This window comes from Pelophylax lessonae, assembly GCF_965119305.1.
Source record: "Pelophylax lessonae genome assembly, chromosome: 3".
NCBI classification, from domain to species: Eukaryota; Metazoa; Chordata; class Amphibia; order Anura; family Ranidae; genus Pelophylax; species Pelophylax lessonae.
Window position 1 is genome coordinate 433,319,513 of NC_138770.1, and position 26,279 is coordinate 433,345,791.

General features: G+C 42.7%; 1 protein-coding gene across 1 annotated transcript in view; it reads right to left on the reverse strand.

The window, feature by feature from the left end:
- The window catches only part of SLC2A12 (solute carrier family 2 member 12), a 132,309-nt gene that overhangs the window by 7,813 nt on the left and 98,217 nt on the right, over positions 1-26,279 (reverse strand). Inside the window, exons 2-4 of the mRNA XM_082249707.1 lie at positions 19,731-21,053; positions 11,828-11,950; positions 1,692-1,824 (exon numbers count right to left, since the gene is read on the reverse strand). Coding sequence (XP_082105833.1) covers positions 1,692-1,824; positions 11,828-11,950; positions 19,731-21,053 — 1,579 coding nt within the window. The remainder of the gene's footprint in view (positions 1-1,691; positions 1,825-11,827; positions 11,951-19,730; positions 21,054-26,279) is intronic.

The following is a 26,279-nucleotide window of genomic DNA, read 5'->3' on the forward strand; positions in this document are numbered from 1 at the left end:
CTTCAACCTTTTTTTCACGGATATTTAATCATTTATTGATGGACTGTATGTATATTTAAAAGAAAAGATGGACTCACATTCATTTATTATATATAGATGATTTTTACACTGTTTTCCGATATTTATTTATGCACTTCAATTTGAATGCACTTTATTGAAGGAAAGGACTGCACTTTTAAATATTGATGAGGATCTACATCTATTGATGACTTGACTTACATTAGATTTACATCAGACTTTTTCAGCGTGGGTGTCTTTGTTTACCGAATACATTTTTGGGTGAATAAGTAACAAGGGGTACTATGTACCCAATACTCATTTATCAAGGTCATGATATATACTCATTAGCATTGAGGAAAAGGCTTGAACATGTCTTCAACATTACAGAACAAGTCCAGTTGAATGTGATTAACTACTCTCAGATATACCCCATACTCATTCACCTAGGTGAACCAGATATCAGGGGGCCCTCTTATTCCCAAGGGAGTTTTTTCAATTCTGATAAGTAGCAATAAGATATGATTTGTAAGGGATAATGCAGGCCTATTTTTAAAGGGTCATTCTAATTTTCTTAATCGGAAAACGTCCTGGAGTCTTCCTTATAATTCAAACCAGACTTTTATTCATGCATGCAGCCTGGATGGCAAGAAAGGGGAGGCAGTGAGTGTGCACCCTCTTCATCCCTCATACGATACCTGGCTGCATCCCTTCAAAATTTAAAGGCACCTTGTCTCAATGTTGAGGGGACAAGGGCCTCAAACCCACATGGAGCAGATTTCCCCTAAAAAAGGTTAAGGGTAAATAAAAACACGCACACATAAAGTCTTTTATTTGAAAAACAAAGTAAACAATGTTCCTCAATGTAAATCCAATGTCAATTATGTTGTTCAGCAATGTAGATCCTTGTCACGAGGGCTGGACAATGTTGACATGATGATCCACTGCATGACAAGGTTTACCCACTGCTCTCCCGTGGCAAAATGACAGACCCCCAGCTGGCTGCTGTATGTAAGCAAAAACCATTTGAAAAGCCTGGGCGACGTCATTGACCAAATATGTTCATGACCATATCGGTTTAATGACATCACTAAGGATCCCTGGTCAGTTCCTTTAAAACCACAAGCTAGCCTGGAATCATTAATTTTTCGGAAGTAGTACTACCCACACAAATTGATAGATCCCAGCTGATGGTTTACAACCATCAGCTGAGGGTTTTGGAAGAGGGGGTCAGGCTAACTGGCCAAATATGGCCAGCTTGTTTGGACATTCGCTGAACTGGGAATAAGCTGGGTTTGGATCAAACTCACAGTCAACCTACAAACAAAACTTATCTTAATACCTAAGCATATTTATGGTGGTTTCATTCGATAATAACAAAACACAGTGGTATGTTATTTGGGTCAATTGGCTCTAGCCAACTTTGGTCAATCTTTTGATGCAGTGCGCACTTGTGTAGAGGTTGTCCCATTTTGTTTTTGGATAAAGTGAAGTACAAGGATTTTAAACCATGTTGGGAAATATCTGCATGCTATAAAGAGCAACTTTGACACAAGATCTTTTTTTATCACTTAGGAATTAGCCTCTACAAGCAGTCGTATCATTGATAATATAAGGACAAATATGACCTGTTTGAGTTTTTTCTTCAGTGCAAAGATAATTTAAACAACAGTCAAGCAGATAAATCCACTTACCTATTTGCCAGTTCCATAGATATTTCTTCTAGTGAACGTCCTTTTGTATTAGGAACAAACATTATTACAAATACAAGACATATTACGCTCATTACAGCATAACTGAAGATCATCCAAGGTAAGCCAATATTCTCTGTTAATATGAAGGAGAGAGAGGGGAAAAAAAATTACCATCTTTTCAAATTGGTAAAATATTTTGAAAAAACTGGAAAACATTAATTTAATGTGCCATGTTGTCAAAATACACTTTTAAAGTGTATCTAAACCCAAAAACAAAATTGCAAACAAAGCAAAATAGCCCTTAAAGTGTAACTAAAGACAAAACATTTTTGTTTTGGATAGGGGGAGATGGATTAAAACACCTGTCAATTTTTATTGCTGTCTGTGCCCCGTTAGGGAGATACATCCTCTCTATTTTCCCTGTTTATCATTATCATTGAAAGTGAAAGTAAAGAAAACCCACATTTTGGATTGCCCCCCAGAAAAGTAATATGAGGGAAATCTTCCAATGGAGACATTCGTTCTGGTGACCTGTGGGTCCCCAAGAAATTCCCTTAATTTACAGGAATTTTCTCTCACTTCCTGTTTTGTTTTGGGACAGGAAGTAAAGCGATATCTCCCTAATAGGAAAAAAATGGTAACCTTACAGGAGTTATAACTAGAGTTGAGTGGACACCTGGATGTCCGTGTTAGGCGGGTTCGGCCGAACTTGAAAAAAAAGTCCGGGTCCGTGTCCCGGACTTTTTCCGAACTTTACCCGGACACGGAACCCCATTGAAGTCAATGGGGACCCGAACTTTCAGGCGCTAAAATGGCTCTAAAACACCAATGGAAAGGGCTAGAGTGCTGCAAATGGCAGCAAAACGTAGTTAAGAGCATGGCAAGTGCTCTGTAAACAAATGTGGATAGGGAAATAACTTAAAACAACAAAAAAAAAACTGAAAAATAAAACAATGTTCTTCATCTGTGAAGGACGAGGCCCATATGGAGTAGGAGGGAAGTTGAGGTGGTGGTGGATGTGGCGGTGTAGGTGGAAGCAGCGGTGGAGGAGGACAAGGTAGCCAACACTGCTTTTTTTCAGTCATTTTAAATGAGGGTACACCCCAAAAGAGTGAGAAAGAATGGCTGGGTAAGGTCGGTATCCATCTCTATTCTGCACAAGGTATGGCTGGTCATGCCTGGTTCATTTTAATGAACGTGAGCTTGTCCACATTGTCTCTGGACAGGCGGCTGCGCTTGTCTGTGATAACGCCCCCAGCCGTGCTAAATACACGTTCAGATAATACACTGGCTGCAGGGCACGCCAGCACCTCCAAGGCGTAAAGGGCAAGCTCAGGCCATGTGCCCAATTTGGAGACCAAGAAGTTGAAGGGGGCAGACCCGTCATTCACTACATGTAGGCGTGTGCACACATACTGCTCCACCATGTTGGTGAAATGCTGCCTCCTGCTAAGACGTTCCATATGAGCTGCAGGTGCTGCTGTTTGTTGTGGCATGCTGACAAATCTTTTCCACATTTCGGCCATGCTAACCCTGCCTTCTGAGGTGCTGGCGGTGCCCTGGTTGCGTTGGCGACCTCTTCCTCCTCCTCTGCCTTGGCCTTGTGCTTCCACTGTGGCCCCGCTGTCAGGTGGGAATGCCAGCAGCATTGCGTCTACCAGCGTGCGCTTGTACTCGCGCATCTTGCGATCGCGCTCCAGTGAGTGAATTAAGGACGGTACGTTGTCCTTGTAACAGGGATCCAGCAGCGTGGCCACCCAGTATTCAGCACAAGTTAGAATGTGGGCAACTCGGCGGTCGTTGTGGAGACACTGCAGCATGTAATTGCTCATGTGTGCCAGGCTGCCCAGAGGCAACGAAAGGCTGTCCTCTGTGGGAGGTGTATCGTCTGTGTCCTCTGTATCCCCCCAGCCACGCACCAGTGATGGCCATGAGCTGGCCTGGGTGCCACCCTGCTGTGAACATGGTTCCATCTCCTCCTCCATCTCCTCCTCCTCATCCTCCTCATCCTCCAGAACTGTGCCCCTGCTGGACAATTGTGTCCCGGGCGTTTGTGGGTGCAGGAACCCACCCTCGGAGCCACTTGCGAATAACTGCCCTGAAAGCCTTGGAAATGTTACCGCTTCATCCTCCTCCTCCTCCTCATCCTATGCCACATCCTCTTCCATCATTACCCGAATAGTTTTTTGAAGGAGGCATAGAAGTGGGATAGTTAAGCTGACAACGGCATCATCGGCACTGGCCATGTTGGTGGAGTACTCAAAACAGCGCAACAAGGCACACAGGTCTCGCATGGAGGCCCAGTTATTGGTGGTGAAGCGACTCACACGTGCGTGCTGCAGCTGAAACTCCACTATGGCCTGCTGCTGCTTGCACAGTCTTTCCAGCATGTGCAAGGTGGAGTTCCACCTTGTGGGCACGTCACATGTGAGGGGGTGAGCGGGAAGGCCGAAGTTACGCTGCAGCGCTGACAGGTGAGCAGCAGCAGGGAGAGAACGCCGAAAGTGCGCACAGACGGCCCGCACTTTCTGCAGCAGCTCTGACATATCGGGGTAATTTTTAAGGAACCTCTGCACCACCAAATTCAGCACATACGCCAGGCAAGGGATGTGCATCAAAACGGCTAGGCCCAGAGCTGCTATGAGATTTCGCCCATTATCGCACACCACCAGGCCGGGCTTGAGGCTCGCTGGCAGCAACCACTCATTTGTCTGCTTTTCCATGCTCCTCCACAACTTCTGTGCGGTGTGTGGTTTTTCCCCTAAACAGGCAAGTTTTAAAACTGCCTGCTGTCGTTTACCCCTGGCTGTGCTGAAGTTGGTGGTGAAGGTGTTACGCTGACCGGATGAGGAGGCGGTAGAGGATGAGGAAGCGGAGTAGGGGGAGTTAGGAACAAGAGGCAAACTGAAGCGCCCTGCAATCCTCGGTGGTGGAAGGACATGCACCAAATTGCTATCCGCCTCAGGCCCATCCGCCACTGCATTTACCCAGTGTGCCGTTAGGGAGATATAACGCCCCTGACCGTGCTTACTGGTCCACGTATCGGTAGTTAGGTGGACCTTGCCACAGATGGCGTTGCGCAGTGCACACCTGATTTTTTCCCCCACTTGGTTGTGCAGGGAAGGGATGGCTTGCCTGGAAAAGTAGTGGCGGCTGGGCACGACGTACTGTGGGACAGCCACCGACATAAGGCTTTTAAAACTGTGCGTCTCCACCAGACGGAATGACAGCATTTCAAAGGCCAAGAATTTTGAAATGCTGGCATTCAGGGCCAGGGATCGCGGGTGGGTAGGGGGGTACTTCCTCTTCCTCTCAAGTGTTTGGGAGATGGAAAGCTGAACCCTTCCACGGGACATTGTGGAGATGGTTGGTGACCCAGGTGGTGGTGTTGCTGACAGATCGTCTGTTTGCGGGGTGGCAGGTGTCGGTATCACTACAGAGGTGGATGGAGAGGCCGAGACTGCAGCAGAAGAGGGAGCAGGAGGAGCCAGAGACCTTTCTTGGTTTTGAAGGTGTCTACTCCACTGCAGGTCGTGCTTTGCACTTAGATGCCTGATCATGCAGGTTGTGCTCAGGTTGAGAAGGTTTATGCCTCGCTTCAGGCTCTGATTGCACAGGGTGCAAACCACTCGTGTCCTGTCATCAGCACATTTTCTGAAGAACTTCCACGCTAGAGAACTCCTTTGAGCTGCCTTTGGTGCGCTTGTTCCCTTGCTGCGTTGGGCAGTAGCAGGAGTAGTGTCTATGGCACGGCCGCTCTGCTTCTGCACCCTGCTCCCTCTTCTGCTGTGCTGGTGGCTCTGTGCGACCACCGCCTCTTCCTCCAAACTACTCAGGTCACCTGCATGACCTTCATTCCATGTGGGGTCGAGGACCTCATCGTCCTACACATCATCTTCCACCCAGTCTTCACCCCTGCCCTCCTTGTCGGTCTCCACAATTCTGAATGCCGCAGCAGTTGGCACCTGCGTTTCGTCATCATCGGAGACGTGCTGCGATGGTCCTTCCATGTACTCATCTTGAGAAATAAGTGGTTGGGCATCGCTGCACTCAATCTCTTCCACTTCTGGGGCAGGGCTAGGTGGATGGCCCTGGGAAACCCTGCTGACAGAGTCATCAACAAGAAGAAGAGACTGCTGCATGACTTGGGGCTCAGACTGCTTGCCTGATTTGCAAGGGGGTGAGATGAAAGACGGTTGGACATCCGCTGCAGGTGCCAACTCTGACCTTTCTGCAGTAGACTGGGTGGGAGACAATGTAAAGGAACTGGAGGCACTGTCAGCAGCAAACCAATCTACTATCGCCTCTACTTGTTCTGGCCTCATCACTTCTAGAGGAGCATGATGCCCTACCAAATACTGCTGCAGGTTCTGTCGCCTACTCACACTTGAGGAAGGTGTTTCACTTGTGCGTGTAGCTGGCACAGATCGACCATGTCCTCTCCTTGCAACAGCAGCACCACGACCCAGGCCACGGCCCCTATTTGACGGTCTCCTCATATTTCTGTAATTTATGATCTTGCCCTAGAAAGGTGTTTACTGAATAGCGGAACAAAACAACAACAGTATCGCACGGGTGTATCTCACAGTCAAATATGCAAACTATGCCGCAATTTAATTTTTTTTACCCCAAAAGGGTGTATATTGAATAGCGGAATAGAAAAAAGGATAAAAAACGGTGTATCTCACACGTACAAACACAGACTAGGCCCCGATTACAATTTTTTGTACCCTAAAGGGAGGATGAGGAAGAGGAGTAGGAGGAGTTCGGAACAAGAGGCAAACTGAAGCGCCCTGCAATCCTTGGCGGTGGAAGGAGATGCGCCAAACAAATTTAAAAGGTGTATCTCACACGTACCGATACAGACTATGCCGTAATTTAATTTTTTACACTCCAAAAGGGTGCATATTGAATAGCGGAATAGGAAAAATTTTATAATACGGTGTATCTCACACGTACAAACACAGACTAGGCCCCCGATTACAATTTTTTGTACCCTAAAGGCAGGATGAGGAAGAGGAGTAGGAGGAGTTCGGAACAGGAGGCAAACTGAAGCGCCCTGCAATCCTCAGCGGTGGAAGGAGATGCTCCAAACAAATTTGAAAAGGTGTATCTCACATGTACCGATACAGACTATGCCGTAATTTAATTTTTTACACTCCAAAAGGATGTATATTGAATAGCGGAATAGAAAAAAATTTACAAAACGGTGTATCTCACACGTACAAACACAGACTAGGCCCCGATTACAATTTTTTGTACCCTAAAGGCAGGATGAGGATGAGGAGGATGAGGAGTAGGAGGAGGTCTGAACAGGAGGCAAACTGAAGCACCCTGCAATCCTCGGCGGTATGAGATGCGCCCCAAAAATTGGAAAGGTGTATCTCACACGTACCGATACAGACTATCCCGCAATTTAATTGTTTTTACCCCAAGGGTGTAGATTGAATAGCGGAATAGAAAATATGTTATCAAAAGGTGTATGTATCTCACACGTACAGACCCAGACTAGGCCCCAATTACTATTTTTTGTACCCCCAAAGGCAGGATGAGGAGTAGGAGGAGTTCGGAACAGGCAGGAGGCACACTGAAGCACCCTGCAATCCTCGGCGGTATGAGATGCGCCCCAAAAATTGGAAAGGTGTATCTCACATGTGCCGATACAGACTATCCCGCAATTTAATTGTTTTTACCCCAAGGGTGTAGATTGAATAGCGGAATAGAAAATATGATATCAAAAGGTGTATGTATCTCACACATACAGACCCAGACTAGGCCCCGATTACTATTTTTTGTACCTCCAAAGGCAGGATGAGGAGTCGGAGGAGTTCGGAACAGGCAGGAGGCACACTGAAGCAGCCTGCAATCCTTGGCGGTATGAGATGCGCCCCAAAAATTGGAAAGGTGTATCTCACACGTACCGATACAGACTATCCCGCAATTTAATTGTTTTTACCCCAAGGGTGTAGATTGAATAGTGGAATAGAAAATATGATATCAAAAGGTGTATGTATCTCACACGTACAAACCCAGACTAGGCCCCGATTACTATTTTTTGTACCCCCAAAGTCAGGATGAGGAGTAGGAGGAGTTTCGGAACAGGCAGGAGGCACACTGAAGCACCCTGCAATCCTCAGTGGTATGAGATGCGCCCCAAAAATTGGAAAGGTGTATCTCACACGTACCGATGCAGACTATCCCGCAATTTAATTGTTTTTACCCCAAGGGTGTAGATTGAATAGCGGAATAGAAAATATGATGTCAAAAGGTGTATGTATCTCACACGTACAGACCCAGACTAGGCCCCGATTACTATTTTTTGTACCCCCAAAGGCAGGATGAGAAGTAGAAGGAGTTCGGAACAGGCAGGAGGCACAATGAAACACCCTGCAATCTTCGGCGGTATGAGATGCGCCCCAAAAATTGGAAAGGTGTATCTCACACGTACTGATACAGACTATCCCGCAATTTAATTGTTTTTACCGCAAGGGTGTAGATTGAATAGCGGAATAGAAAATATGATATTAAAAGGTGTATGTATCTCACACGTACAGACCCAGACTAGGCCCCGATTACTATTTTTTGTACCCCCAAAGGCAGGATGAGGAGTAGGAGGAGTTCGGAACAGGCAGGAGGCAAACTGAAGCACCCTGCAATCCTCGGCGGTATGAGATGCGCCCCAAAAATTGGAAAGGTGTATCTCACACGTACCGATACAGACTATGCCGCAATTTAATTGTTTTTACCCCAAGGGTGTAGATTGAATAGCAGAATAGAAAATATGATATAAAATTGGTGATTTTTCAATAGCACATGTGAACACAGCAGTGTCTTATATCAGTCAGCTCTGCTGCAGGCTATGAAGGGAAAAAAAAAGAAAATTCCCCTTTAAGTTTGTAATTTTTAAATAGATTAGTACAGACTATGCCACAATTAAATTTTTAACCCAAAAGGGTGTATATTGAATAGTGGAATAGAAAAAAGTGTATAAATTTTAAAATCACTCAATAATAGCACATGTGAACACAGCAGTGTCTTATCACAGTCAGCCGCACTAAAGGAAAAACGCTGCACACAACTGACTGATAAAAAAGATTTTTTTCTCCCTCCTTCTCAGCGGGCAAAAAGATTGTGTTCACTGCACCACCCCACACACAGCAAAATCGATGTAGAGCACTGACCCTGCCTATTCTCCAGCCTCGCCCTAAAATTATCGATAAGATCGATCACTGGCACTGCAAACCCCCCACACAGAAAAATCGATGTAGAACACTGACCCTGCCTATTCTCCAGCCTCGCCCTAAAACGTCCTAATAACTCGCCCTGCCTGCACTCCGACCTGACCCTGAATTATTTTCGGACACAATATAATTTTTGACTGTTTGTCCCTAATCAGCAGCCAGCACGTATGATGTGTGCTCTGTCCCTATACTACAGCAGAATGACGCAGCGGCGCTCGGTCTCGAACTTATAAAGACATGGTCACATGCTTCAGATGGTCAATCACAGCTACTAATACATTAGTAGGCGTGGCTGGGATGGCTTAAGGCACACCAGTTAAACGCTTGTTGATTGGCTGTTGAAAGCCCGCCATTAAAAGCGCGCCATTACATACAAACCCGGAAATATAATGACTGAACATGGATTTTAAACCCGAACATACAGTAAAGTTTTCGGGTCCGTGTTCGGGTAAAAAAAATCCAATTATTCGGTACAAACACGAATAATACAGTCCGTGTTCGCTCAACACTAGTTATAACTCTCCCTTACTTTATCCAAAAAAAAGTTAATTGTCAGGATTTAACTGTTGCATCAATAATTAATATTTACACAATAATAAATGAAGTCATAATTTTGTATGTCTAATAATAAATGTTCTCTATTCAGTTAGCTATTTGTTAAAATAAATCTCAAAATTAATATGAAGTGAAGTTTTTTTAGTGAAGGTTTCCCCTAAAATGTTCAAGCCTGCTACCTTTACATTTCTAAGCCACCACTGATCAAACCACTGGAAAATTATGATCACAAAGGCAAAAGGGCTAAAATGCAAGTTTAAAAAAATAATATATATATATATATATATATATATATATATATATATATATATACACACACTCTATGTACATGTGTGTTACCTATGTCATACCCTATGGTAACTATTATACTGGCTGGTTTAATCAGATTCTGTTATCCAGTTTTCTCATACACAGACTGTTGGGTGTGTAGCTAAGTGTGTTTGATAGGACCTTGGACTTAATAAGCTCTACTATATCAAATCAAAATTAAATATTTTCTTTCACAATATTTTTTTTTTTTTCCAACACAATATTTTTATTGAATAAAGACAAACTCATAAAGTAGTAAACATGTGCTAAGGCTAGTGGCTAATGACAATTTTAAGAAGGTTACATACATATTACAGACAATTAGGCTTCATACATAGTATATCTTGTAGCTTCAAACAAGGATTAAAGAACGCTAGATAAGAATATCTCGGTACCTTTACAGTCTAGGGAATATTAACATATCATGTTGGTCTCAGTGGTCAGAACCTAGAGGGTATGCTGAACAAATATAATTCCAGAAATCATCATGTAGCCAATATAGAATAGTACCTGAGATTGACCTATGCTTGCATATGAGGTAAAGTCCGAGAAGTCTCTCCAAAATCAGAAAAAAAAAAAAAAAAAAAAAAGGGGGGGGGGGTGGGGGAGGAAGAAAAATACATTTCAAAATATATCCATGTAGAAATGATGGAGGGAGAGAAAAGTTCAACCCCAAAAATGTGGCCAGAGAACAATAGCAACCTCTACACCTAAGCCTCTGACTGTAATTAACCAGAAGGGAAAAGTAAAAAAATAAAAATAGAAAAAAAGGGGGAAGAAATAGAAAGAAGAAGAGAACAGAAAAGGGGTAAGAATAAAAGGCCGAGAAGAGGAAAGTGGTGAAAAAGAAAAGAAGCCCCACCCTGGGAAGTCCAAGGCCTCCACCTGTGGGCAGGATTTTCCCCTATAAATCCAGGAAACGAGATGGCGGACCCATCGCTGGAAACTGGTCCAGCCAAGGTATCCAAATCGTATGAAATTTGTCCCTAGTGTCCGTGAGTATCGCCATAAGCTTCACCTCCTCAAAAGAAAGGAGGAGTGTTTTCCACGCCCTTGCAATGTTTTTTTTTTCGTAGCCATGAAATTATGTGTTACCAGGATGCATTCACGTTTTGTTAACTCTAAGATGGGTTTGTGGAGTAGAGCTTCCCACAAATCCTTGCGTATTTTAGAGTGAAAGAGCGTATTGACCAATGTGTACACCCAAATCCACAGCCTTTTAACTTTGGGGCATGTCCGCCATATGTGCTTCATAGCGCCCTGATCAGAACAACCCCAAAAACACAAAGCTGAATATGTTGGGAGGTATTTTGCAATTCTCACTAGGGTGTAATACCATCTGGACATAACCTTGAAAGAATTCTCTATTCCTATAATGTTTCCAGAGTACAGAAAAAGGGCCTCCCACATCTTAGACCAATCCTCTGGAGATTGAAAGGCTCCTAAGTCTGCCTCCCATCATGCACAGTACGAGGGGGTTTGAGTGTTAGAGACTCTCAGAAGGGAAGAATAGAGCAAAATTAAATATTTTAATGTGTTTATCAAATCAAAGGTGTGAGTTTTTTTTAATCTCTGATATGAAAGGCTTTCAATAATGTGTTTTATGCCTGTAACAGAAACATTTACTGTACCCTTCTTAACACAAAAATCAGTGTTTCGCAACATACTTGCTTTCATATAGCAAACAATGAGTGAATAAATCATTCATAATTAGTACATAAATAGTCATTTTTATTTATTCTAATTCTATGAAAAATGTATTGAGGACCTTTCAAATAAGTGTTCACTGGGCTTATTCAACAAGCAATGAAAGAGTATTGTCCTATGTTCAAACAGAAGAAAAATGAGGCAAACAGTCAGATTTTAAATTTACTATTTTCAGATCAGTGCAAGATGAGTTTTGAATAGTTTCAATAGGTTTTCTCCCATAATATAAAATTATTTAAATACATCCTTTTATTAAATTTTTTTGTGCTTCCATATATTTTTCTTCAGGATTTTGAATTAAAAAGCATTAAATTAAACTCTTACCAGTGAGCGTAAGGAAGGTCAGGGATATGAGGAGATTCATGCCCCAGTTCATGCTACTAGTTATTGCAAATGCCCGACCTTTAATACCCGCAGGAAAGATCTCACTCTGCACCAGCCAAGCCACTAAAACACAAAAAAAAAACATAACAGTTCACCAACTTGCTGAAAGATATCAACATCAAGACAATATCTATCTACTCAATATCAATGTTTTCATTTTATTAAAAAAGAATTGTGTGAACATCCTCACTTATTAATCTCAGGATCTGCAGCGTTGAGCTCTGTCTGCACTTTACTAAATGAGAAATATGGCGTCATCTGTTTATTGTATATTAGTAATGCGGGACTGCGACATTGCAGCGGACAGATCGGACCCTTGACTGACATTTTTGACACTTTTGGGGGTACCAGTGACATTACTACAGTAATCAGTGCTATACATATGCACTGTTACTGTAATAATGACATTAGCAGGGAAGGGGTTAACTTTATTGGAGATGCAGGGGTTAAATGTGTCCCTAGGAGCGTGCTTCTAACTGTAAAGGGGTGTGGCTTTTGATGTAACCGCAGAGACATACCATCCTACATAGCAGGATCGTATTACACCGAGTTACACCAGGGAGAATGACAGGCGGCTTTGTTTACATCAGCCGCCTGCCTTTCTCCCTCTGCAGCGGACGATCGCGAGTGACTGGCGGACATCGGGTCCACCGGTCACACGCGCGGACATGTCAGGGAATGAGTGGGGGCGGAAGCGCGCCTCCGGCGGCGCGCGCTCGCCCCCTATTGGCTCGCGGGTGAGTGACATATATATACGTCACTTTTCCCAGGAGGGGCTGACCGCCGCAGTAAATGTACTTGTGGCGGTCGGCAAGTGGTTAAAATCAGTATTTTTTGCTAGAAAATTACTTAGAACCCCCAAACATTATTTAGCTTTTTTTTTGTAGCAGAGACCCTAGAGAATAAAATGGAGATCGTTGCAATATTTTGTCACACCATATTTGTGCAGTGGTATTACAAACTGAATTTTTTTTTTTTAAATACACTTTTTTGAATTAAAAAATAAGAAAACAGTAAAGTTAACCCAAATGTATTCAATAATGTGAAGGATAATGTTATGCCGAGTAAATTGATACCTAACATGTCATGCTTTAATATTGTGCACACTCGTGGAATGGCAACAAACTTTGGTACTTAAAAATCTCCATAGGGGACGCTTTAACACTGTCTACTGGTTACCAATTTAGAGTTAGGGCTAGGGCTAGAGGAGGTCTAGGGCTAGAATTATTGCTCTTGCTCTAACAATCTCGGTGATACCTCACATGTGTGGTTTGAACACCGTACCGTTTACATATGGGGCAGTGCATGCTATAAATTCTGCAGGGTGCCCAAACTTTTGCAGACGCCATTTTTTTTTTGTTTTCTGTAATTTTGAAAGTGTAAATGATGGAAATAAAATCTAACTTTTGTTGACATATTATAAAAATGTCTAATCTGTAATGTGATGCCTTTTGGAGATTTTTCCATCTTTCCTTGGCTTCTTTATGCACATTAATACAAATTTTTACCTGGGGTGCCCAAACTTTGGATCACCACTGTATATTACTGTGGTCAGTTTTACATAGGGGAACACAGGAACACGCATGATCAACCAGGTTTTTTAGAACATAGAGAGGGACAAATGACACAGCACAAACACTATGATGTGTATCCTGCTTTAAAGGATCAGGATAATTTTTTTTTTTTTAGGGTTACAACCACTTTAATCTTTCATTTTGGGGCCCTGTTACATTTTTAATCTTATCTGTTTGGGTTTACAATTTTAATTAGACATATACTTATTGTATATGAAATATAAAAAAGTGTGTGCATTGTGCTACCGTGTGTTCCTATAATGCTCTTTGTTGTAGTATTAGCTCCCAAACCTATGTTGAAGAGCTCTACTGCAGCTTTCATATTTTTCAACCAGTGCTGGGACAAAGAACCACTATCCCAATGCTTTTTTAGTGTTGTGGCTCCTATTTAGTTAAATTTAGACTGCCTTTCGTTTTTGCCAGGAGTCAGGACTGGTCAGAGACTGCTGCTTGCAGTTACAGAACTTGCACACTCTTAGTACCGAATCAAGGGAAAGAAAATATCTAACTCTAATCAAAAAACAACATATACTGTAAGGAGATACTGAGAGTCTAAAGATCTATATTATACAAACAGACTGAGGGAACAGAGACTAGAGGTTGTGTCACCAGCAGGTGGAATGTCTCACCACAAGAGGGTTGGGTCTTTGCCAGAGCTCTGGGTGGTAAATCTGGAGATTGGCTGACAATCCTAGGCTGTGGCCCTCCCTGGTGGCACATTTGAGACAGAAAAACAGACTGAACAACAGAGGGTTAACCACTTAAGCCCCGGAAGATTTTACCCCCTTCCTGACCAGGGTTTTTTTTGCGATTTTTTACTGCGTGACTTTAACGGACAATTGCGCGGTCGTGCGACGCTGTACCTAAACAAATTTCACGTCCTTTTTTTCCCACACACAGAGGTTTCTTTTGGTGGTATTTGATCACCTGTTCGATTTTTTGATCATGCGCTATAAACAAAAAAAAAGCGTAAATTTTGCAAAAATAACAATATTTTTCCCCCCCAAAAAATGTAAAAATCTAAATTTTTTAACATTTTCGGCCAATTTGTTTTATGCTACATGTGTTTGGTAAAAAAAATCGCAAAAAGCGTATTTTGATTGGTTTGCGCAAAAGTTATCGCGTTTACTAACAAAGGGAAAGATTTTTGTCATTTTTGGTGTTTTTTTTTAACGAGTAGTGGCGGTGATCTGCGATTTTTTTTGCAGGACTGCGACATTGCGGCGGACAGATTGGACCCTTGACTGACATTTTTGACACTTTTGGGGGTACCATGACATTACTACAGTAATCAGTGCTATACATATGCACTGTTACTGTAAAAATGACACTGGCAGGGAAGGGGTTAACTGTATTGGAGAGGGAGGGGTTAAGTGTGTCCTAGGGGCGTGTTTCTAACTGTGATGGGACATGTGTACTATTGTAAACACAGAGATCAACGTTTCTACATAGTAGAACCATCTGATCTCCATTTTTACACAGGGGAGAATGACAGGCGGCTTGTTTACATAAGCCGCCTGCCTTTCTCCCTCTCTACCAACGATCGTAGTGTGACCGGCGGACATCGGGTCCGCCGGTCACACGCGCGGACTCTTCAGTGAACGAGCCGGGGTGGTGCGCGCTTCAGAGGGCGCGCGCTCGCCCGCTATTGGCTCAAAAGCCGGGGCTGACTGCCGCAGTAAATATACTGTGCGCAGTCGGCAAGCGGTTAAAGGACACACACACTTGTGGATAGCAGCAAGCACCAAGACTAGATCTACTAGATGAAAAGGTTGTTAGAGAAAACCATGCAGAGTCAGAAGCAACCAAACACTTAAATAGAAGGTTGGCAGAAAAATGCACAACGCTTACATTTAAGAGCGGAGGCAAACTGTATGCACTAGATCAGGGTCAACCACAGTATCAAAAGCAACACAACTGCTTATGATTGACGAGAAGGTTGCCAGGACACACCAATAGAACTAAACATAACCACAAAAAACAGACCAAGGAATAACAAGACAAAATGCTTCAAAACACAGGAATCACAAAGCGAGAACGAACATACAAAAAGGTCATAGGTTCTAGTAAAAAGCAAACTGGCATATGCCAATAAGAAAAAAAAAAAAACCTGGAAATACAACACAGGAGAAAATGATATGTGAAAGTCAAAGATGAGAAAATGTGCTCAGAAAGGGTAGTGGAGACTCTAAGAGCCGGTTCACACTGAGGTGATCTGACTTCGAGGGGCGACCTGTGAAGTCGCGGTGCACAGCGTGCACCTAGACTTCGGCGCGACTTGCAGGGACTTCACATAATGGAAGTCAATGCAAGTCACTCCCAGGTCACCCCAAATTAGTACAGGACCCTTTTTCTAAGTCTGAGCGACTTGTGTCGCTCCTATTAGAACGGGTCCTGTGCTAATCAATGGCGAGCGACAGAGCGCGACTTGTCAGGCTGACAAGTCGCCTGACAAGTCACGCTAGTCTGAATGGGGTCTAAAGCATGCAAACAATCTATGACTAAACTTGACCTGTAGCCAGATTCTCGTACTTTTTAAATTTTTGTTTTTCATACCTGTCTTATGTATTTTGTAAAGGAGAAACAATATGAAAATTACCTAAATAACTTGAGTTGTACAGAGTTATGTTGCTACAAAGATGTGTAATCATATACAGCTGCAAGAAAAAGTATGTGAACCCTTTGGAATGATATGGATTTCTGCACAAATTGGTCATAAAATGTGATCTGATCATCATCTAAGTCACAACAACAGACAATCACAGTCTGCTTAAACTAATAACACACAAAGAATGAAATGTTACCATGTTTTTATTGAACACACCATGTAAACATTCACAGTTCAGGTGGAAAAAGTATGTCCCCTAGACTAATGACATCTCCAAGAGCTAACTGGAGTGAGATGTCAGCCAACTGGAGTCCAATCAATGAGATGAGATTGGAGGTGTTGGTTACAGCTGCCCTGCCCTATAAAAAACACACACCAGTTCTGGGTTTGCTTTTCACAAGAAGCATTGCCTGATGTAAATGATGCCTCGCACAAAAGAGCTCTCAGAAGACCTACAATTAAGAATTGTTGACTTGCATAAAGCTGGAAAGGGTTATAAAAGTATCTCCAAAAGCCTTGCTGTTCATCAGTCCATGGTAAGGCAAATTGTCTATAAATGGAGAAAGTTCAGCACTGCTGCTACTCTCACTAGGAGTGGCCTTCCTGTAAATATGAATGCAAGAGCTCAGCGCAGACTGCTCAATGAGGTGAAGAAGAATCCTAGAGTGTCAGCTAAAGACTTACAAAAGTCACTGGCAAATGCTAACATCCCTGTTAGCGTATCTACAATACGTACATCCACCATTCTACACAGTGAGACTGAGAGTAATATGTGGAAAGAATCAGGAACATTTAGGAGTCCCTCACTCAGAAAGATCCAGAGAGAGTCTGCATAATCCAATGCTTGGAAAAAGTGGGATTTGGTAAGCAGCCCCCCTCCCCTCTTTACATGTGGGTGAATTCCAGCACAACACTCCCTCTGGTACATCATAGAGGTTCCCCTTGGATCGATCTTGCCCTATTCACTTTTCCATCTGGTAAGCTGTGAATTCACAAGGTGGTGGAAAACCTTCACATCACGATTGTCAACATTCCAGCAGCACCTATTTATTTCTTAAATTTCACCAGTTTGATATTCCTTTGGAGTTTTAAGAACTTTGGACTTATTTATATATTGGATTGTTTTTCAAGTTTTTGGTGGAGATTCATCACGATTATTAACACTTGTTTTTACAGAAAATTTAGTGTATCTCATTTTCACAATATTTTTGTATATTGTCACTATTAGCTGTACACGTTTGCATATTGTCAATTTAAGTTGTATACGCCCACATTTGTAGCGCACCAGATTTTTTTATTCTACAATACGTAAAACACTAAACAAGAATGGATTTTTATGAGAGGATACCACAGAGAAAGCCACTGCTGTCCAAACAAAACATTGCTGCACGTTTACAGTTTGCACAAGAGCACCTGGATGTTCCACAGCAGTACTGGCAAAATATTCTGTGGACAGATGAAATACTGTTTATCCACTTCTTGTCGCCTCAATCCCAAGATCCCAGGAGCTCCCGGCACAGAAAGCCCCGAATCTTCTCTGATCGGGGCACTTGAAACCGAATGGTTGGTGCTGCACCTTCCTCTACCCCTAGTAGGGACTTCGGCTTCTATTCTGTGTCGGCGGCCTCGCAGGCACGTCCGCACGGTCACAAGGGATGCGCTCCCTGCTGAACGCAGGCGCACCTTGCACCGTGTCACGGACTCTGCCTATCGGCGTCACGCAGCGCACACTGCGCATGAGCGACAGCCTTTTAAAGGCCGGGGAACACTCCGAGTCTTTCAGTCTCTCCCTGATCGAGGGAGAAGACAGACTTGGAGCGAATATGCTGCTGCACTATACTGAACCCCTCTTCTACGAACGTAAGCTCAGACTTGGAGGAGATCCCCATGCATCTCCCCAACCAAGTCATCAAGGCTAAACCCTTGTTTTATTACTGAAGATATTTTCTAATCTACTTGAAAACATTTACTATGTACTTTACCCCTATATGCTGCCCTTTCATAATAGCCTACGATATATCCCACTACTGTAGACGATCTCAATCAATGTGGAAGTTTGTAATCTTAACCACACTGGATTCTTGGATCAGAACACCCTGCCCAGAAAGTAAATATTATTAACCCTTACTTGGCAAAAAAACCCTAATTTTTCCCCCAATACTCAGCAAATTCACCTTCTCTCACCCAATACAGCATACTGTTCCTGCAGCACCTGGAGAAACTCTGGGGAGGCACTATCATAGGAAGTGGACAGAAAATATGTATGTTAAGTTACACACTGTGTAAATTGTATCATGAGTGCTTCAGTATAGATATTGCTATGGATAGATATTATACTTTGATTACCCTTAGAATCGGTGACATATCCTTGATAAAGGCCGCAATAGGCCGAAACATGTCGGATTACCGATCAGGCACCTCCTCTGCATCTATCCCTGTCCTTTGACACGAGGAACAGCAGAGCAGGACTACCTACAACCTATTTCAAGTCACTTACTTGTCACGTGTAACACACCTTATTCTATCCTCTTCACTGGCACAATGGGACTTTACCCATTAATTCACCTTTAAATCTTTGTATATAACTAGTACATTGTGAAATAAATTTTATCTATTGCACTACTACTGCCTACTTCTTTTACTCCTGCCCTTAAAATCCCATACCTGACTTGAGGCACCACAAACTACGTCCAAACAAAACATTGCTGCACGTTTACAGTTTGCACAAGAGCACCTGGATGTTCCACAGCAGTACTGGCAAAATATTCTGTGGACAGATGAAACCAAAGTTGAGTTGTCTGGAAGAAACACACAATACTATGTGTGGCGAAAAAGAGGCACAGCACACCAACATCAAAACCTCATCCCAACTGTGAAGTATGGTTGTGGCGGCATCATGGTTTGGGGCTGCTTTGCTGCGTCAGGGCCTGGACAGATTGCTATCATCGAAGTAAAATGAATTCCCAAGTTTATCAAGACATTTTGCAGGAGAACTTAAGGCCATCTGTCTACCAGCTGAAGCTCAACAGAAGATGGATGTTGCAACAGGACAATGACCCAAAGCATAGAAGTAAATCAACAACAGAATGGCTTAAACAGAAGAAAATACGCCTTCTGAAGTGGTCCAGTCAGAGTCCTGACCTCAACCCGATTGAGATGCTGTGGCATGACCTCAAAAATGCGATTCACACCAGACATCCCAAGAATATCGCTGAACTGAAACAGTTCTGTAAAGAGGAATGGTCAAGAACTACTCCTGACCGTTGTGCACGTCTGATCTGCAACTACAGGAAAGGTTTGGTTGAAGTTATTGCTGCCAAAGAAGGTTCAACCAGTTATTAAATCCAAGGGTTCACATACTTTTTCCACCTGCACTGTGAATGTTTACATGTGTGTTCAATAAATACATGGCAACATTTTATTCTTTGTGTGTTATTAGTTTAAGCAGACTGTGATTGTCTATTGTTGTGACTTAGATGATGATCCGATCACATTTTATGACCAATTTGTGCAGAAATCCATATTATTCCAAAGGGTTCACATACTTTTTCTTGCAGCTGTATAAGGCTACATTAAGAATCTCGGATTAGGGACTACAAAAACAAAGTTAGCATCTACCTTTATTACTACTGGTAAAGTAAAAGAAACTGAAAACACTTACTTGGTCCCAAACCTATTGAAAATGCAGCTACATAAATGAGTAGGCTGCCTAAATACAACCACTTCATGAATACTGGTACACCGTGTGCTTGTGCTGTAACAGCTTCTTCAGAGGGACTGGGTCCTGTCTGTATAGTCCGCTGGTCCATTTCAGTCTCATTTACTGAAGAATGAGGTAAAGATGTTCTGGTGGATAATCCACTGAATTCTTTCTGGAGAGACTCATTGTTTTTGGTTATTATGTCTGTTTTGTAAAAGTGGGAATCCTCAAAGGACTGGTTCAGATAGGAGCTGGTTTTACATATATTATTATAATTAATGTCAATGTTAAGGCTGATTATTCCCATTGTAACCAATGATGTTGCCATGACAGCAGACCCAATACAGAGGAAAGTCTTACTTCCAATTCTGTCTACAAAAAATGTTGCTGGGATTGTACTGACTACTTTCACAACTCCAATGCCTGTTGAGGCTAGGCTAGCAGCTTCATCACTCTGGTAGCCAACTGATTTTAGTACTGTAGAAGCATAAAATAAGATGTTGGGTTGCCCTGTAACTTGGACAAAGAAGCTGAGAGCTACGCCTATTAACAGGCGGGCTCTCATATTGTCCCTTGAACAAAATAAGTCCCAAAAACTGTACTGGTATTCTGCTTTTATGGAGGATTTGATAGCTGCAAGCTCTTCCTTGGTCTGTGAGGTTCCTTTTAGTTTCTGAAGAACTTTGCCAGCAGCCTCATCATGTCCCTTCATAATTAAAAAACGAGGACTCGGAGGGAGAAAATACATAGCAAATGCCTGTAATGCAGCCAAAGGAATTATGAGTCCAAACATGTATTGCCAACCACTGCTAACAGCTGCAAAGAGAAAATTTGAAATGTAGGCCAGCAGTATGCCAACTACAATCATTAGTTCATTGAGAGACACCAGCATGCCTCTTCTATGATGAGGTGCAATTTCTGCAATATAAACACAGGTAGCAATTGCAGATAAAGATATGGAAATGCCAATGATGATGCGTCCTGCAATGAGGCTTCCATAGGATACAACGGTGATCAACAGCAAATTGGCAAGTCCAAGTAAACAAGATGTAATCATGATTGCGATTCTCCTTCCATAGTAGTCTATAAGGAATCCTCCAACCAGTGAGGCTAATAGTGCTCCAATCAACAGTGCACTCACTACTAGTTCTTGCTGTTGACAGTTAAGATGCAGTAGGCTATGTAGCTGAAGAAGGGCCCCGGAAATAATACCGAGCTCATAGCCCACAAGCAGTCCACTTATAGCAGCTATAACTGAAGAAAGGACGATAAAAAGTCCACATTCTAAAGAAAAAAAAGAAAACACTTAATCAGTAACACATAAACAGCAGTATATACAAGTGGACATGAATGAGAACCTCCATATAACTTTACATTGGGGGATAAATTCGAAATTATTTCACATTACGAATTGAATGAAAAATACTGACTTACAAAGCCATCCACAACTACATCACTAACCCAGTCCCAAAATACCAAACAAATTGTTCTCTTCGCTACTCCCAAGACTTCCTGCTCTCAAGCCCCCTTGTTACCTCCTCCCATGCTTGTCTCCATGACTTTTCCCCAGCCTCTCCCATCCTATGGAATTCCCTACCCCAATCTGTCCAACTGTCTACTTTTAAATGTTCCCTAAAAACCCATCTCTTCAGAGAAGCCTATCCTGCCCCTACCTAATAACTGGCCTTTGTCTTCTCCATCAGCTCACCCCCCCCCCCCCCCACATCTATTATCTTTTGTATTACTTGACCCTCCCCTTTAGACTGTAAGCTCTATCAAACAGGTCCCTCTGATTCCCCCTGTATTGAGATGTATTTTAACTGTACTGTCTGCCTCACGTTGTAAAGCGATATATATATATCCTGTATAATAATAATAATTTGCCATTTTATGTTATCTTTTTCCCTTTTTCTGCTACCTTATCAGACATTTAAAGGGATAGCATTTTCTTGTGTTACAACCAATATCAACTGCTTCTCTGGTGAGAGGCATAGAGTGTGTGAATATGATAATCTTAGGCATACACACATGTGAAAATTTAGATCTACTCAATGGAAAATATGGACTTTTTCGATACAATAGAACATGCAAACATTCACATTTTTGCATTTTTACTCAAACTGTGTCTTCAGAGAAAGGTAAAAATACTTTTGAATAAGAACACTTTCCTTTTCAAAAATGTATTCAATAAAAAAAATTAGTAGATGTAAAGGTTTACTGTGGGTTTTTTTGTAGGCAAAATCCTATAAAATGTTAATTGGAATCATATTAGGGCTTTGACAAGGGCATAACTCTAGTTTTTCTTGATACATTTGTTAGAGTGCTTTTGGTCATTATAATGTTGACTCATATCCGGTTCAATTTCAACTATTAAATGATCACATTCACATGAAGCAAACTTTGATATGATGCAGAATGTATAGTGGACTTGATGACTGAGAGCAGCCTAGGTCTTGAAGCAGCAAAGCAACCCCAGACCAAAACATTTTTATCACCATTCTACATAGTTATGGGCTTCCTCGAGAGTGTCTTATCTTTACCTGTATGTTTAAGGACAAACTTTAATTTTGTTCTAATGTTCTTTTTGGACAGCAAATGCTTTTTTCTTAACATACCTTTTATGTAAGTAGAATTGGTGCAACGTCTTTCTGATTGTAGATGCATACAGTTTGACCCCAACTATTGCATCAATTACCTGAATGCTCCAGAATTATATTTTTTTTACCATAAACTTGTACTGCACTCATCTTTTACAGTTTCTTTGAATAAAAAAAAAGAATTGATAGCTGTTTTTAACCTTCCCTAGCCTATCTAGCAAAAAAAAACAAACAAAAAAAACAAAAATGGCTACGCATACACTTCGATGTAAATCTGGCACTCAGCACCCTATTTATCATGTAATTACTGCTTCTGTTAGGTGCAGATTTATACTGTACCTTCCATTTTAATCAATGGGCCATCATGGCAAACCAGAAACCCACAGAAAACATGAAGCACATTTTCTATGCAAAGATACATTTTTCCTTAAAGTGACCTTGGGACTCCTTGTGGCTTCACATCCAGTTTCCCACTGTGCATGTGCGAGCGGCGCTGCGCTGCGTGAAGGGTCCCACAGCTATCTGGGACCTGTGACATGTCCCAAAAGATTGCGGGTGGGGGGGGGGGGGGGACGAGAACGCTCAGTGGATCCACCACGCTGATCCGACCGGAAGTGGGAGCGAGTACCTGTTAAAACCAGGTACCCACTCCCCCTCCCCCAGAAAAATGTATTCCAAATGTGGCGGGAGTTAGAGTGGAACTTACCCTTTTGGGTGAAGTTCCGCTTTTAACTACAAAAGCTTAAACAAAAGTAATTTAGATTTTACTAATGGTTACAGAGCTACTTAAGTACAGTATATATGCATTTCTCCAGTTCTTAGTAAGATATTACACTAATGTGGCCAGTCATGTATAATGCAGATTGCAGAAATTGTATTTTCAATGTAAATTCAATGTACTACTAACTACAGAAAATGACCTCCAGCATGGAATATTTTTGCTGATATTTTCTGTTAGTTTAAACAAGGGTAGCATTAAATAAGTAAAAACAATGAATGCATGAAACCGTTATGTACTTACTAGCTGACTTGGAGCCAGTGACCTATATTGAACTTTGCTAGCTGGCAAGTTTGTTCATACTTTCCACGACAAGTAATGAATATTTAGTGAGAAGTTGCGTCAATGCACAAAACGCACATCTCAAAAAAACAGGGTAAGCTGCTATGTTAAAGCATGATAAAAATCCTTCTTAAAATACATATAAAGATTTTGTCATTGTTAGCTTGAAAGATTTGTTGTTGCATACGTTGTATGTCTGTACTAAATTTTCTTGTTTTTATTTTGGTTATCAAAGATGAATGCACTGATCTTTTAGGTTTACGGTCCCTAGTGTACTGGCCTGGCCTGTGGACAGTGGATAAGCACAAACCTTCCTGATCTGGTGGCTGATACACCAGATTGTTGTGCTGCATTGCTGCACATGTGCTGATGTGTGTTATTTTGTGTTTTATCAAGCATTGTGTTAAGGCAGCCCATTCTCAATGGGCTATAAACACATTAATATACATATTTTAACAGATATACTTCCATTTTTTACAACATGGCACACTACAATTCACAGATGGTTTACATCTGAGCTTTGTCTTAGTGTGTTTTGAAACACATGTGGTGTGGTGCATTGGGGTGCACCATAACACACTCATATCTGTGAGTTATAACATACAATGTGCTAAAATGCTGTAAAATGTGTGGTTTACCATGTGTTACCAACAAACCACATCCAAATAAGGCCTTCAAATTATTTATGCACATACTTAGGTGACATGATGCAGGACTAAGTAGATTCTGAAGCAAGGTTGTGCTGCCCTAAACAGACCACATGTGAGCAAGTAGCAGCATGATGTGGTGGGTAGGGATGGGCTCAGGCATGTTCAGATCCTAGTCTAAACCCGCCTGAGCAATCCCGACAGGAAGCAGACACTGCATACCGCTAATCATAGGCCGTGAGGCATTTCCCGCCTCGCAGCTGCACATACACACATCCTGACTAGGCTGTTCATGATCCGCGGTGTGCAGTGACGGCTTCCTGGTGGGATTTCTCAGTTGGGTTGGGACTAGGATCCGAACACGCCTGAGCCCATTCCTAGTGGTGGGCAGTGAACACACCTGAGTTCAAGTTAGGCAATAACGTAATATTGTAGAAAGGTTCAACACAACTTAATCAGGCTCAGTAGGTAGGTACACCTGTCTAGAGCCACTTGCAAACTATGACAGTGGTTTAAAGACTTGAAGATGCAGATAAAGTCTGCATCTAGGAGCAAAATTCAACCTGGCTGGTCCACGCCCAAAAGATAAGGCTTCCTGGAGCAAAGTAAACGTAGTCTCTGCACTGCCCCTACTCTCCTGGACCTATCCAAATCTCTAAGTACTGTCACTGCCAGATGGGGTACCTGCCCCTACACTAGCCACCTGCATAAAGGATGCCAAACCTGGAAGCCAGAGTCTTAAACAGACTGCCTGACCCAAGATGGCCACTGGAGTCACACGGGGTACCAGTTTCCAATCGGACATCTTTCTCCTTGTGATTACAGAAAGTCATAGAGGAACCAAGTTCTTCACAACCTCATTCCCCTTCTGCATTGCCTCTTTGGTTCCAGGGGGGGGGGGGGGCACAGACTGCATCTGCCTACACACAGATCTCCATGGAGCTCTCTTACAGGAAATATGACACCATAATCTTCTGCACCAACCCTAGGCCCTATAAAATGTGGGCAGCATGGTAAAGATAAATTGATGTCTGCCTAAAAAAAACCAATCAATGCATTCTTTAGATTTCTTACTCATTAAAGGAGATTTATAAATAAAAAAAAAAATAATTAATACTCGAGTATAAGCCGACCCGAATATAAGCCGAGACCCCTAATTTTACCACAAAAAAGTGGGAAAACTTATTGACTCGAGTATAAGCCTAGGGTGGAAAATGCAGCAGCTACTGGACCCAACTGGACCACAACAAGACACAAAACAGGGGCTGCGGGCATGGTACAGGAGATGGCCCAGGTCATAGTATAGGCATTGCACAGGTCATGGTAAGGGCATGGCACAGGTGATGGTATAAGCATGGCACAGGTTATGGTACAGGCATGTCACAGGTCATGGTACAGGCATGGCACAGGTGATGGTACAGGAGATGGTATAGGCATGGCACAGGTGATGGTAAAGGGCATAGCACAGGTGATGGTATAGGCATGGCACAGTAAGTACAGGCATGGCACAGTATGTACAGGCATTACACAGTATGTACAGGTATGGCACAGTATGTACAGGCATGGCACAGTAGGTATAGGCATGGCACAGTAAGTACAGGCATGGCACAGGAGATGCAGTGCTGCATTCTCCTGTACCATGCCTGCAGCACTGCATGAGGAAATACAGGGGCTGCGGAGGAGTCTAACTTACCTGTCGGTGAGCCGCTTTCGATTTAAAAATCGTGCCACCCGGCGCCAATACTACGTCACCGCAAATGCACTGCTGATGCTCAGGAAAACCCGAACACGTTCGGCTATTCCCGGGCATGCCGCACATGCGCAGTGACACGTTGGCGCCGAGCGGCGCCATTTTTAAAAAACAGTGAAGCCAGTGACTCGAGTATAAGCCGAGGGGGGCACTTTCAGCATGAAAAAACATGCTGAAAAACTCGGCTTATACTCGAGTATATACGGTACCTCTATGTCCCCCGTCGGCTGTAAGACCTAGAACTGAGGAATCACATGACCGCTGATCGCTCAGTTCTCAGCCTTCTCACTGGAGTACCGATAAGGAGAGGGCTGGCACAGCTGACTTTCGCAGGTGCACACTGAGAGCCAGAGCCAGTTATCAATCAGTTAGCTGGGTGGATCGTGACAATATGGTCAGAATCCTTCCAAAGCCTAGAGTGTCTCTGTGATGTCAGCCATCAGCAGGGTATAGTCC